At 58.8% G+C, this 12,409-nt stretch overlaps 1 protein-coding gene and 1 pseudogene across 1 annotated transcript; both read right to left on the minus strand.

Annotated features, from left to right (window-relative positions):
- Positions 1 to 1,706: 1,706 nt before the first annotated feature.
- On the minus strand, positions 1,707 to 12,268 carry UBFD1 (ubiquitin family domain containing 1). Its single transcript, XM_039840219.1, has 7 exons — positions 12,107 to 12,268; positions 11,575 to 11,904; positions 10,491 to 10,699; positions 8,024 to 8,089; positions 7,778 to 7,883; positions 4,295 to 4,377; positions 1,707 to 2,225 (listed from the first exon to the last, which is right to left on the minus strand). Exons 1-7 carry the CDS (start codon positions 12,129 to 12,131, stop codon positions 2,115 to 2,117), a joined length of 930 nt encoding a protein of 309 aa, XP_039696153.1. The 5' UTR covers positions 12,132 to 12,268; the 3' UTR covers positions 1,707 to 2,114.
- Positions 6,988 to 7,106, minus strand: LOC120584583 (uncharacterized; annotated as a pseudogene).
- Positions 12,269 to 12,409: the final 141 nt, after the last annotated feature.

Raw genomic sequence — 12,409 nt, forward strand, 5'->3', positions numbered from 1 at the left:
GAGGGCCTCTTGCCAGGTCCCCACGTAGCCTGGGTCAGGAGCCAGCACTCAGGGTGGTCCCACGGACTGGGGTGCCCTGGGCAACGGGGCTCTGCAGGCTCTGTCCCGAGATACTGCTCTTTATACGTAGCATCTCGAAGTAAGGAAAGAAGCACCATTTTACTTAAAAAAAAAACTCACACAGGCTTTGGTCCTGTCTCGAAATGGCACCAGCCTGAGTGAGAAGCGGTTTGGCCCCTGGGGAGCGGGGAGACGATAGGACACACACAGTCACTGGGAGAAGGGACGTCACAGGGCGCGGGCAGCCACACAGACAGGGCGGGAAGGGCCTCGGCGAGCAGCATCGCCAGGACAAGTATCCAGGACAATGACGCTGGCCAAGCTAAGAGAACGCCATGCTGGCCACGTGGCCGTCTCCCTTCAGGCCTGGCCGGGCAGGAGACCAGCCCCCTCCACAGAGCTGCAGGCCGGCGGCCGCTGCTTTCTCACAGCTTCCGGGGGGCTGCGCCCCAGAGATGTGCTTCTGCCCCAATGGCTGGACCAGATGTCCCCGCGGGCCGCATCAGCTGGCACTGACTACACCGGAAGCATGAGCCTGTCTGCACGGCTGAACTCCTGAAGGGCAGCTCGGAGGGGAGGGCACACTGTCACTGTCATCACGAACTGGCTCACGGGGACAGTCACCTGAGGCGAACGCATGCTCAAACGTGTCACAGAACGAAGGGAACACCTAGAAACCGGGACGCAGGCTGGAAACCTCTCGCCAAGCTCACCACGCGGGCCTGCCACCAGAGAGGGAGGCCGCAAACACGGCCGCGGAGAAACAGCCAACTGCACAAGGAGGCCACTCACCAAGGGACGCTCGTTCGTGGCAGAGGCGACCCCGCTGCGAGGGGACAGGGGAGCTCACGAGCGTGTGTGAGCAGGGGCGCCAAGCCCAGGGCAGGTGCGCTGGTCACAAGGCGTTTCCGCCATCGCCACGCTTAGCTGCCTCGGCCCGCCCGCGCGGTGACATGTCCCCTTGGGAGAAAGGCAGCACCTCTGAAGCTGGGACGAAGGACACTTGAACACGACGCACGAGCAGAGGGACCACACGGAGAAGCGTAATCGAAACACTCACTGGACGGCGTACGAATTTCTTGACACTTGCAAAGTTAAAGGGTCTGGGCTGCGGCTCTATGGCGGTGTAAGCCATCCTCCCCCTGACCCCACCCCACCCGAGAGGCCCCTGCTGGCCGGTCACTGCCCTAGACCAGCACGGCCCCAGCAGCCCCGAGCCAGTCTGGGCGTCAAGGCCAACGGCAGAGGCTGCGGACACACAGCCCGCAGCAGCCGCGCTCCCGAGGTCGTGCCCAAAGGGCGGGGCGTTTAGACAGGAGTCACTGCGAGGCAGGCTGCTGCTCGACAGACACCCCGGCAAGCGTGACAGCTCCCCGACCGAGACGCGGCACGCCTCCTCCCCACCACGCGTTCGCCAGCAGCAGCGTGGCCGGCGGGAGGCCGGGAGAGGCAGCGACGATGAGGTACAAAAAGAGGAACCGACATCTTTGGGTTTTCAAAACAAAAGTTCAAATCGAGGAAGTGAGAAAATAAAGAAGGGAAAGAAACTGGAATCGATGGACAGAAAAATATGGCTTCCTAACCCCCCCCATTTTGCATACAATTTTATAGGAAAAACGCCCCAATTCATCACAACACAGTCCAGATGTTTGCAACCAAAGATTTATGAAAATATTTCAGTTGAAATCACTTAAAAAAAAAAACCCAGAAAGCTTTTGATCATTCCTTTCTAAACATACTGGCAGGCCTACTCTCGGACACACGTTAAGAGTATTCCACACACGTTCGGAATTCAGATTTATTGATTCCCCCCGTACTGACTTAAAAATGATATGAAGCTGACTGCAAGAAAGGGAACCGGTGGTTTAAGTTAAAATTAAGCTAACGGTGAAAGTACATCACCTCTGGCTTCAGTCACCACATCACCTTAGATTGGATATAGACTGTTTTTTTGAACAAAGTTCCAGAACTCTGAAATCCAGGGATGCTGCAGGCCTCTCCCGGCAATGTCCTTCCCTTTGGGTCAGTCTCCTGGGCCAGAGGTGAAAGTGCTTTCAAAAATACTGCCACTTCCCCAGCACAGTGTCTTTGATTGCGTCCACATATTGAGTTGGAACCCAGTACACCCAGTAGTAAGAGGCTTCCGTGGGACCCAACTGAAACGCCTGGAAGGGAAAGAGGAAAACCAAGCGACACTTCAGAGGCTGGGAGACTGGGTGGCAGACAACACACACGGGGGAGGCTGAGACACGTGGGGGGCATTCTCGTCAGTGACAGCAGAACCACGAGAAGGGGCCGGGACGTGCGGCCAACCCTAGCGCAACAGCTCCCGAACCGGGGGCGTCGGGGCGGATGGCTGGCTCCACCCTGAGCTTCTGGGCTGGGGCCTGAGGGTCTGCGCCCCTACCGAGGTCCCGGGGGCTCTAATGCCGCTGACCCGGACACCAGTTCGGGAACCGCTGCCCTAGATGATGGTCACACACGCCCAAGGAAGCGGGTGAAACCGTCGGGAATGGTGAAAACCTGGAAACAGCCGTCATGCCCACCAGCGAGCAAACGCAAAATTAAAAGCGACACGGCCAATTCGTGGGAATTCTGGGTCACTTTTAAAAGGCGTGAACTGGATCTATGGTAATTACAGACAAACCAAAAAAAAAAGGCAAGACGTGGAGGATACAAACCATGACACCACTTAGGAAACTGACAAAACACGCACCAAGACTGAATCGGGGGCGGGGTGTGCGTGACCACCAAAGCAGAGACGGGAAGGCCCGCGTGACAAGTCAGGGTGCTGGCAGTGGAGGAGGGGGAGGCAATGGGGACGTATTCAGCGTTGGAAAATTTTCCTTTACTTAAAGATTTAAAACAAGTTACAAAATATTTGCAAGGGTCATTTCTCGGTGATGAACGTGTGGGTTTGCCAGGCGTCTCTGTTCTTTCCTGTCTTCTTCAAGACTTCTCTGAAAACGACAGAGCGTGGCCACCCCCAGGGTGACTCTGGCACACCAGTCCAGCTGGTGGGCTGGCGTCTGGAGAGGGCAGAGAGCTCCTCTGTCCCCAGACGCGGCGAAGGTGCTGAATGGCATTCGGAGAAGAGGGGCGAGCAGAGCCGCCCGCTGCCAGTGACTCAGGAAAGAAACGAGCACGTGAACTGGACCCGCGGCGAGCCCCCGCCGCACCGGCCCCTCACCAGGGCTCCAAGTGGCCCCCAGCTGTGTGGGCACGGGCCTGGCTGCCTGAAAACCAGGGCTGCAAACCCCAGAGGGCTGGACCCGGAGGACGAGTGTTTCGAAGGGCAGTGATGGGCCCCGGCCGAAAAGATTAACGCCCAACTCTTAAAAGCAAAAACAAAACAGCTGAGCAGCCAAAGCTATCCACCTGCGTCCTTGAGACAGAGACGAGGTGGCAGGGCCGCTGGAGGGCCCGAAACCTGTTGACCCCACTCCCAGGGGCTCGCCCAGCTCTGCGTCCCGACCAGGCCGTGCTCCAGTGCCCCCACCTGAGCGGGAGACACCGACAGGCCGGGGGGCGGGACGGCTTCCCCGGAGCTTGGGGATCCGCCACGCGTCCGGGAGGACTGCCCTAACGCCAGGCCCCTGCACCGCCTCTGCCGCGGACTTGGCAACCCCGGTCCCCGGGGACAAGGACCGTGCTGACGCAGCTGCAGCCCTGCTGGCTGGACGCTGGAGAGCTGCCCCTCAGACGGAGAACGGCAGACAGGCGCCTCGCCCTGTCACAGCGGCTTCGGGGTGTGGGCGCCTAAACTTCATTTTTAAAGTGCCCTGGGAGGCGGGAGGGCGGGCCCGAGCTGCCCATGTCACTGAGGCGCCCTCGCTCTGCGGCCTGGGCACTGCCTCCTGCCTTCCGCCTCGGGGCACGAGCTCCGAGACAGACCCCGTGGGGTCCTGGCCACGTGACGGTGCGGCCGGGGAGGGCGACAGGGACTCAGGGGCAGCGCCTGGCGCCCCACACGCCCGGGCTCGTGGGAGCTGCTCTACGCGAGACAGAAGTTAAAAAGAAACCCACAAGCCGTTCCTCCTCTTCATATTTATTTTCCTGGTCTAAGAACAGGACGTTACAAAGGGGAGGGAGGCGGAGGTCTGACAGCCCTTAAGCTGCGGGAAGGCAGGCTCGACAGACCGGGGCTCGCCCCCCGACCACGTTCTGCGTGGACGAGGACACGAGGGTGTCCAGCCCGTGCCTCGGCACCGCGAGCCCCCTGCTCGGCACTCACCATCATGTGGTAGTCCTCGTGTCCCTCGATGGGCTCGCTGACCACGTTCTTGATGGAGCCCATGGGCAGCTTCTCCGTCCGCTCTAAGTCGAGAGGGATGACACTCGTTATTCAAAGCCCGCCTGCTGTCCCCGTGGACCCAGTGGTCCCCCGAGCCCTCATGGGGATGGGACGTGGCAATGGCGCAGTAAAGGTCTGAGAACAGAGCTGTCTCCTTCCTGGTTGTTTCAGAAGCTGACAAATAACAGATGTCCAAGCCACCCCACTACATCCCTACTGCCCAAGCCAGCACTGGCGAAGGTCCCTGGTGCCTGGGACAGTGAGGGGGACGAGGAACAAAGAGGCAGCAGCGTGCCCCTGGGGGTCTGCAAGTGGCCTCTCCCGATCTTGTGCACGCGCCCCTCCCTCCCCGGCCCCCACCCCTCCACACACTCTAAGTTCTCATGAAGCGTTTGTAAGCTCTTCCGGGGCCAGAAAACATGCTGCAAGTTTAAGGGTGGCAGGTGGCGGGCGGGGTGGCAGCGAGGGAGAGGGGCTGCTGGGAGTGCATGGGGGCGGCAAGACAGGGCGACAGCAGGAGACAGCAGGACACCTATGCTGCAGGGAGCCACCACCTAGAAGCACCAGATGCCTCAGGGACAGGAGAGGTTCTCAGCAAATACAAACCAAGTTCAAACAAACAAACGTTAAAAACTTTGCAGAGAAGTCTGGAAACGGCAAAATCTTAACCCAGATAACTTGATAAAACAGACCAGGAATTCAGAGACCAGGGTTCTAGTCTAGGTAGTGACTCGAGACGTTTCGTTTCTGTCCCGTGGGCCTCAGTCTCAAAAATGGGGATGAGACCTGCAGATACTCATCTGGTTTCGACTTTCAGTGGCTGTAAACCAGTGACCACAGGCAGGACCTGTCCAGCAAGCACTGTTATGAAGAAACATCTTAAAATACCAGCCGTCTGGAAACATCCAGACGTTTCACACAAAAATATGAGTTTCTGGCTTCTCCTGAAAATGCAAAGCATTTAACAGTCACGGACACACACTGCTGAGGGACGATGGGCCAGAGGAGATGCGACTTCCCCGCCATGCGTCCCTCCTGGAGCTGTCCTCTGTGGGGCCCGAGGCCAAGTCCTGCCGCCCACACAAGGTGCCACAGAGTTTACGCCAAGCAGGAGCCCCCGGAGTCACTCAGTAAAGCACCTTGGAAGAGCAGGCCAGCCTGTTGGTGGGGTAGCCACTCCACATGGCGTCTCGCCGGCAGAAGGATGAGAACAAGCTGTCCTCCAACAGCCGGGTGACAGGCCCCCCAGGCAGGCGAGGGGGTGCCCAAGGCACGTGGAGCGGGGCTCTGGGTGGGGTAAGACCAGCCCTGAGACTTCACGCCCATGCTGGTCAGTGAGAGGGTCTCACGGTGACACCCAACACACTAGGATTCTTCTAGAACCCTCCTCCAGCCGGGGCAGGAGGTTCTCATTTACCCTGTAGTCATGGCGTGTCCCCTAAACTGGTCCCTAACAAAAAGACTTCTGAGGAACCAACGGGCCTCAGACTTGGTTCTCGAGACCGCCCGGCTGCACCTACCCGCCAGGCCATCGGTGTCTCTGTCAGCCTCGGCCACTGCCTTCCACTGGGCTGCCGAAGCGACAGTCTCTGGAGAGGCAGGGCCTCAGCGAGGCCGCGATGGGACTAAGCCCAACCACCTGCCGACACCAAGGGAAGAGCTGAGGGAGCACTGGGCAGGGGACGACGGAGCGGCTCGGCGGAGGACAGCGACCTGGGACACGGGCCGGCGGCCCCAGGAGAGCGGGGAGCCCTGGAAGTCCGCGAAATTCACTGCCCACGCAGTTAAGAGTCCAACGTGGCGCAAAGAACGTGGCAGGTCGTCATGCAACCGTCAGAAAGCTCGAGCGTCTCTGCCGTTTCGGTCTTCGTTCGTTTTAAGGACCACGGTAGGATTGAAAACGAGAACTTTTCCGCATTTTAGATGATGAAAATCTTACCCTCCATCACCCCGGCCTGGTTATCATAAGACTTTGGTGCCATCTGAAGCAGAATCACACTAACGGCCTGGCCCTGAAACCAGCTGACCCCCGAGGCCAGGGTCCCCTGAACTTCTCTTTAGCGTTCAGCTCACACGCTGAACACCCGCAGTGCTGGCCAGAAGCAGGTGAGCTGGGCATGCCTGGTCCCCTCCAAGAATCTCACGGGGACAGACAACTCAGAGAGTGACGAGTGCTCCAGGGCATACACAGGCACTCCCTCGACAGAAGCAGGGACAAGTCAGGGAAGGCTTCAGAGGGGGACGAGCGCGTGGGCCGCAGGAGCGGAGTGGGAGGAGGCAGCGCACGTGAGCAAAGACGCACGGCGTCCGGGCGGCGATGCAGCCGTGACGCGTGGGCGACAGGGCCAGTGCTGCCGGGAGCTGGGGCGAGTCCAACGGGCCACTGACGACACCGGAGCCCGCGGAGCAGCACCGGGACCTGGCCTGAGCACCGAAGGTTCCCGAGCACGGCGGTCAGTGAGAAAACCGGATGAAAGCGGGGCGGGACGGGGCAGGGGGCCGGGTGGCTTCCGCCACGGACGAGCACAAGGACACCAGGACTGGTTTTTCTTTTTTAGGCGAGACAACCCTTGGTGGACCTCACAGATTGCAAGGACCTTGTCAGCTTACTATCCCTTATTTTTTACTTTTTACGCCTACAGCACCTGGTCTTCCTAGGTGGTCTCCCATCCAAGGACCGACCAGGCCCGACCCTGCTTAGCTTCCGAGATCAGATAGGATCGGGCGCGTTCTGGGTGGCGTGGCCATGGACAGAGGCGCCAGGAGTCATAAGTGGCAGAACAGAATGGTGAAGAAACACAGGCAGTTCCAGAGTGTGACGGACAGAACTCTGAACCACCTGGGGAAGGGTGAGAGAGGACACGCTTCCCGCGAACAGTGAGCTGGACCCGCTGTGCACATGCGCGGAGGGCAGGGCCCCAGTACCGGAAAAGAGCACGGGGCAAACTGACCTACAGTGGCCAGGCAGGTGCCACCCGAAGGACCCTGGCTATGTGCTAGATGAATGGGACAGCAGGAACTAGCCTGGCCCATTTGAAAGTGCGACGCAGCAGCAGCTGACACCAGTACTAGGGATGCAGGTCCAAGACGGCTACGACTTTTGATTTTTTTTCAAGAGAAGCCAAAAACATCAGATCAAATAAAATCTCCCGATTTTTATAGACTATAAAGCCACAAAATCCTCTACCTGTGGACCAGACCTGCCCCCCAGACCACACATCTGGGATCTCTGGTTTCGGGTGCCAGTCTGTGACGGATGGCCCTGACACAGACGGGGAAAGATGAGGGAGAGGGTCCGCACAGGAGGCGAGCACCTAGAGCAGAATCAGAGGCCGGGTGCAGACAGAGCGGAGTGGAGACGTCCCAAGACAAGGAGCAGAGTCGCGCCCGAGACCGGGCGCCGCGAGAGGCGGGGCCGCGTACCTTTAGTGCCGATCCACAGCTGGTCTTGCTCGAGCTTGAAGGTGAGCCTCACTTTTCCTCCGGACTTATTGTACATGCCGGACAGGGGCACTGTTGGCAGGCGCTCCTGGAGGCACAGGAGTGTGTTACGGGATGGAGGGAACAGAAACGAGGTGGCACAGGAAAAGGACAAGGACCGGACACAGGCTGCGAGGACGGGAGCACAGGGACCTCGGCAACTCTCGCGGGATGCGCGCGGTGGCTCACCTGGGCCCCCTTCACAGAGGGCATCACGTCTTCCGGTTTCCCTTTATCCAGCACTTTCCTGTGTTGCTGTAACACAAGTCGGAAGGGATCAGTAAATGAAACAGAGGCCTGCATTTTCGTCACGTTACTACCTCTGAAAAAGAGGACGAAGAAAGCCTCGATTTTCGGGGTCAAAAACTTTTCCTATCTACAGGTGATGGACGGGTCCTTCTATGCCAGAGCAGCGCTGCCCCGCGGACGTGTCTGTGACGGTGGGCGTGCCACCCGAGACAGCAGCCGTGAGCCACACATGGCAGTTAAGCACTGGAAAGGGGGCTAGTGTGACCGAGGACTGAGACCTTCATTTTACTGAATTTTAACCAGCCGCATGTGGCTACCACATTCGATGCCAAAGGTCTAGAGCAAACGGTGTCCCGGCTGACGCGAATCAGCTCTACCACCCCGTCCCCTACATCGCCACCGAGAGAATCGAACATCAAGCTAAGACCGCCACGAAGGGTGCTGCTCACACAGGTACAGACGACAGCCACTTCTGTCAACTTAAAGTCCCGAAGGAGCCTCTAATGATGCTGGTGGGAGCCTGACTGTCTAGAGGGGCGTTTCTTCAATGGACGGAGACCGGCCCCGCCCTCAACCCTGGCTAACGAGAAAGCCGGAGGGACCACATTCCCAGAGAAACGCCGATCATGCTGCAGGCTGTTGACCCCTCCCCTCCCCTCCCATAAGCAGCTCATCATGGGTTCTCACTAGACCCGCGGCCCCTGAAGCAGCTCCTGACTGGCCCGAATGCCTGAGTCCTGTTTTGCTCCGCCTGCACCTTTACGGGTACAATCACTACCTGACAAACCTAGGACTGTGGGACAATCAGCTGGTGGAGAGCAAAAATTTAATCGCGTTTAAGCACCAGGTGGCCATGAGCCAGCTCAAACCCTCAGTGGCACAGCAGAAACCCTCTGGAAGGAATAAACTCAACGGTGCCACACTGCTAGCAAAGGGTCACCACGGACACCAGCCCCTGGTCCCTGAACAGCTGAGGAAAAGCCAGGACAAGAGGCGTCTCTCCTGAGGCTACGCCCCTTCCCGGGTATCAGTGGGACGCAGCGCGGGAATCGGAAGCTTGATGTGACTCACGCCTCAAAAGTTCCTTGTGAAGGGCCCTCCCTGCACTGTGGGGGGCAGTGCTAAACCTGTCGAGCTACCATCGGTCACTCAAAACCTGTACTTAGAAGCGTGTGTGCTCCGGGGTGTGGCCAGCGGCACGCTCTCTCGCGGCTGCCTCCACATATTTGACGCTTTCGTGCACACGGCAGAGGAAGACCAGGAAATGGACATGAACTCATCTGGTTACAAGCTTTATGACCCCGTGTTTGGAGTCGAAGTGTCCAAATAAACACCTTTTGGGTATTAACATAGTTTTACAATCCCTTAGCTGAAACCCTATGACAGATATTTTGAGCTTCTGTAAAGCCCAGAAGTTTTGGTGGCTTTATAAATGTGATAAAGTTTTAAATACGTCATGTCACATCCGGGTCTGGGGAAGCACCCTGTCACCCAACACGTCACCATTTTAAGGGAAAAAACGTGAACATTCACACTAATCCGAGTCAGGTTTTGCTGCCATGTTTCTAAAAGCAAATGGGGTTTTAGACTCTTTAGGGGTTTTGGAAGCAGATGGAAAGAGTTGTGGGCCGATGACGGAAAACTCTGTCCTTCTCACTGCTGGTCACGTGCCTTTGTGCCTGTGGTCACTAAAACCAGTGCTGTTCCAGCTGACCCACTAAGAGTGCCAGCAGGCCCCCCAACAATGAGTGGGATCTGCTAAATGACAAGATCACAAGTGACGGTTCCTTTGACAGTGACATCCTCTCACCTGTCCTAAGCACAAAAAGAATTTTAACGGCTCCGATGAGCACAAGGCAAGGCCCCACCCGCTGCACCCGAAGTGAGCAACACGGAGAGAAAAATCAGGCCCGTGCTTCATGGACCAGCGCGGTCCTTCCCAGTCAGCTTCGCTCGGCTTCCTGAAACGGCCCGTTTTAGAGGAACCCCGAAAGCCACTCATTGCCGCGCCGCTCCAGAAGCGGGCTTGTGGACTTGGGGGAAGCCACGTGCCGAAAAACAAACGTGAGCACTGACATGACGTGGAGTTAATTCTAGCGATGGCGCTTTTCCACGGCAGGAAACGCGGGAGCGACGTGAGTCTGACTCTGCAGCTGCCTTCGCAAAGGCCTTATCCTAAAGTAGATAGACTTGAGACACACTGACCCGCCAGATGAGACAAAGCTGCAAATCTCAGGTAGTTGTCACCTCCACTCAACAGCCAGCCGCACCCAACTGCTGCCATAAATTTCCATCATGGGCCCTGTCCGAAAAGGAGCTTATTCTAGGGAGGGAGGACACACAAGGCCAAGGCTCCGCAGGACCAAGCCCGCAGCGTCTTGGGCCTGACGGCCGCGTGCGGACTCACCTTCTGTCTGCACAGTGGCTCCTTCTTGTTCTCCTCGGCCTTCGCGTCCTGCTGCGCGGCGTCTTTGGGCGTGTTCACTGCTAAGACATCATTTATCGTGGAGCCAACCACCATGATCTTGGCTCCGCTGGTCACTCTGATTTCCCTCAACGTCTTCTCCTCAGGGACGAGTCCCTTATACATGACCTTCTGCATGGCCGGCGGGAGACCTTGGGAAAAGGCAGCAGACAGTGAGAAGGAACGAAGGCCGTACCTGGCTCAGAGCCCTTTGGCAAACGGACCCCGAAATGAATACTGCTCGCCCACTTTTGTTTATGCGCCCAGGCAATTCCCAACCTGACTCGGCCTCAGTTTCCAGAACTCTGAACGGTGATCACACTAGTTCCTCCTGTAAGAACTTATTTTAAAGATTAAGAGATAGGACAGAGAGTGCAGCTCAATGCTGGGTATTCAATAACTACTTAACAAACATTAGCCGACGTTCATTCCAAGTTGTTCCTCAAGCTTCCAATTGCTGAAACCTTAAGTCCACAGACCTTAAGGATACAGAAACCATTAAAAACCAAATCCCTGTTTTTATGGAGTTTATAAGCTGCAAGGAAACACGCCAAAAAAAATCGCTTCACAGAGCAAAGTACTATAAATGAAAATTAAGGGACACGAGCATCTGTGCAGGGGCCAACATGACGGTCAAAAGCAGTTTTCCCTAAATTCCTCTATGAGAATTATCTGACACATTTGCTGAAAATAAAATCCCGGCCACATTCCAGACCCACTGAATCAAAATCTCCAGAAAGAAGGACCTGGGGGCTGTTAGTCCATCGAGTGCCCACGGTAGTTTTTATCAGAGATGCTTGGGCAGCACTGATTAACCGCTTGGGCCTACGAGTCAGACTCCAGCCTCAATCCCCGCTCGGTGATCTTGGGTCTCATTCTGCTCGCTGAATGATGGGCACCCTAGGACCCACTTCGGAGGGCTGCCGCAAGGGGAGCGGCCGGCGCGGGGCCCCGCACAGTGCGAGCGCCAGGAGCCGGCAGGCGCGGGGGGCCTGCGGGCTGTGGCTGGCAGTGCAGCGGGCAGTACCTGTGATCGAGTGAATCTTCTGCTTCAGCTCGGAGCCTGTGCTGTCCAGCGGGAACTTCACGTCGTGCTTGGTCTTGTTCCAGATGATCTTCAGGTCCACCAGCTCCCGGCCCGCGCCGCCGCCCGCGTCCTCGCCGTTGCTGACCGAGGCCTGGCCGGCGGGGTCGCCAGGGGGCTGGGCCGGGGCCGGCTGCAGGCTGCCTCGCGCGGCGCAGGGGTCCTCGGCCGCCACCCCCGCCGCGGCTTCCGCCTCCACGCAGTTGAGGGGCCGCGCGGGCGCCTCGGCCGCCACGGTCTCGGCCTCCGTGTCCATGCCAGGCTCCTCCATGCCTGCGGGGGGAGGGTCAGGGGGTGGGCGCTCGCCGCGGGCCTGGCCTCGGGCCGGACTCCGCCCGGGCGCCGCCGGAGCCCCGCTCCCGAGCCGGGCCACAGCCTCCCCCGCCCCGCCCCCGGGGCCAGGCCGCACCCCCGCGGCGCCCGCTTCCCCGGGCCGGAGCCGGGCGCCCACCACCCCGCCAGCCCGCATACTCACCATCCGGGGCCCCGGCCGCCGCCATGATGATTGTGTACAACACCCGCCGCGCCGCAGAGGCCGCCGGGAAAAGGCGAGCTGGCGGAGATTGGCCCCCGCAGCAGCCCCTAACCTCGCACAGCCCGGCCGGAAACAGGCGGGGGTTTCTATGGAGACCCGCCTCCTCCGCTTCCCCGGCCCGGCCCCTGCCACGCTTCAGCTTCGGGCAGCCGAGCGGGGCGGGCCCGGGCACTCGCCCGCCCACCGGCTCTGCCCCCTGGAGGCCGAGCGGGGCCGCGGCCGTGCAGGGGGCGTGGGCTCGCG

This window comes from Pteropus medius, unplaced genomic scaffold (genome assembly GCF_902729225.1).
Source record: "Pteropus medius unplaced genomic scaffold, Ma_sr-lr_union100, whole genome shotgun sequence".
In the NCBI taxonomy this organism is placed as follows: Eukaryota; Metazoa; Chordata; class Mammalia; order Chiroptera; family Pteropodidae; genus Pteropus; species Pteropus medius.

Bases quoted from the DNA above. Each gene is read 5' to 3' on its own strand.
- UBFD1 (XM_039840219.1), bottom strand. From the start codon at position 12,131: ATGGCGGCGGCCGGGGCCCCGGATG. The intron at 11,905-12,106 runs GTGAGTATGCGG...CTCCCCCCGCAG, and splicing joins GGCGGCCGGGGCCCCGGATG to GCATGGAGGAGCCTGGCATG. The intron at 8,090-10,490 runs GTGAGTCCGCAC...CTTGTGTTACAG, and splicing joins AGCCACTGTGCAGACAGAAG to CAACACAGGAAAGTGCTGGA.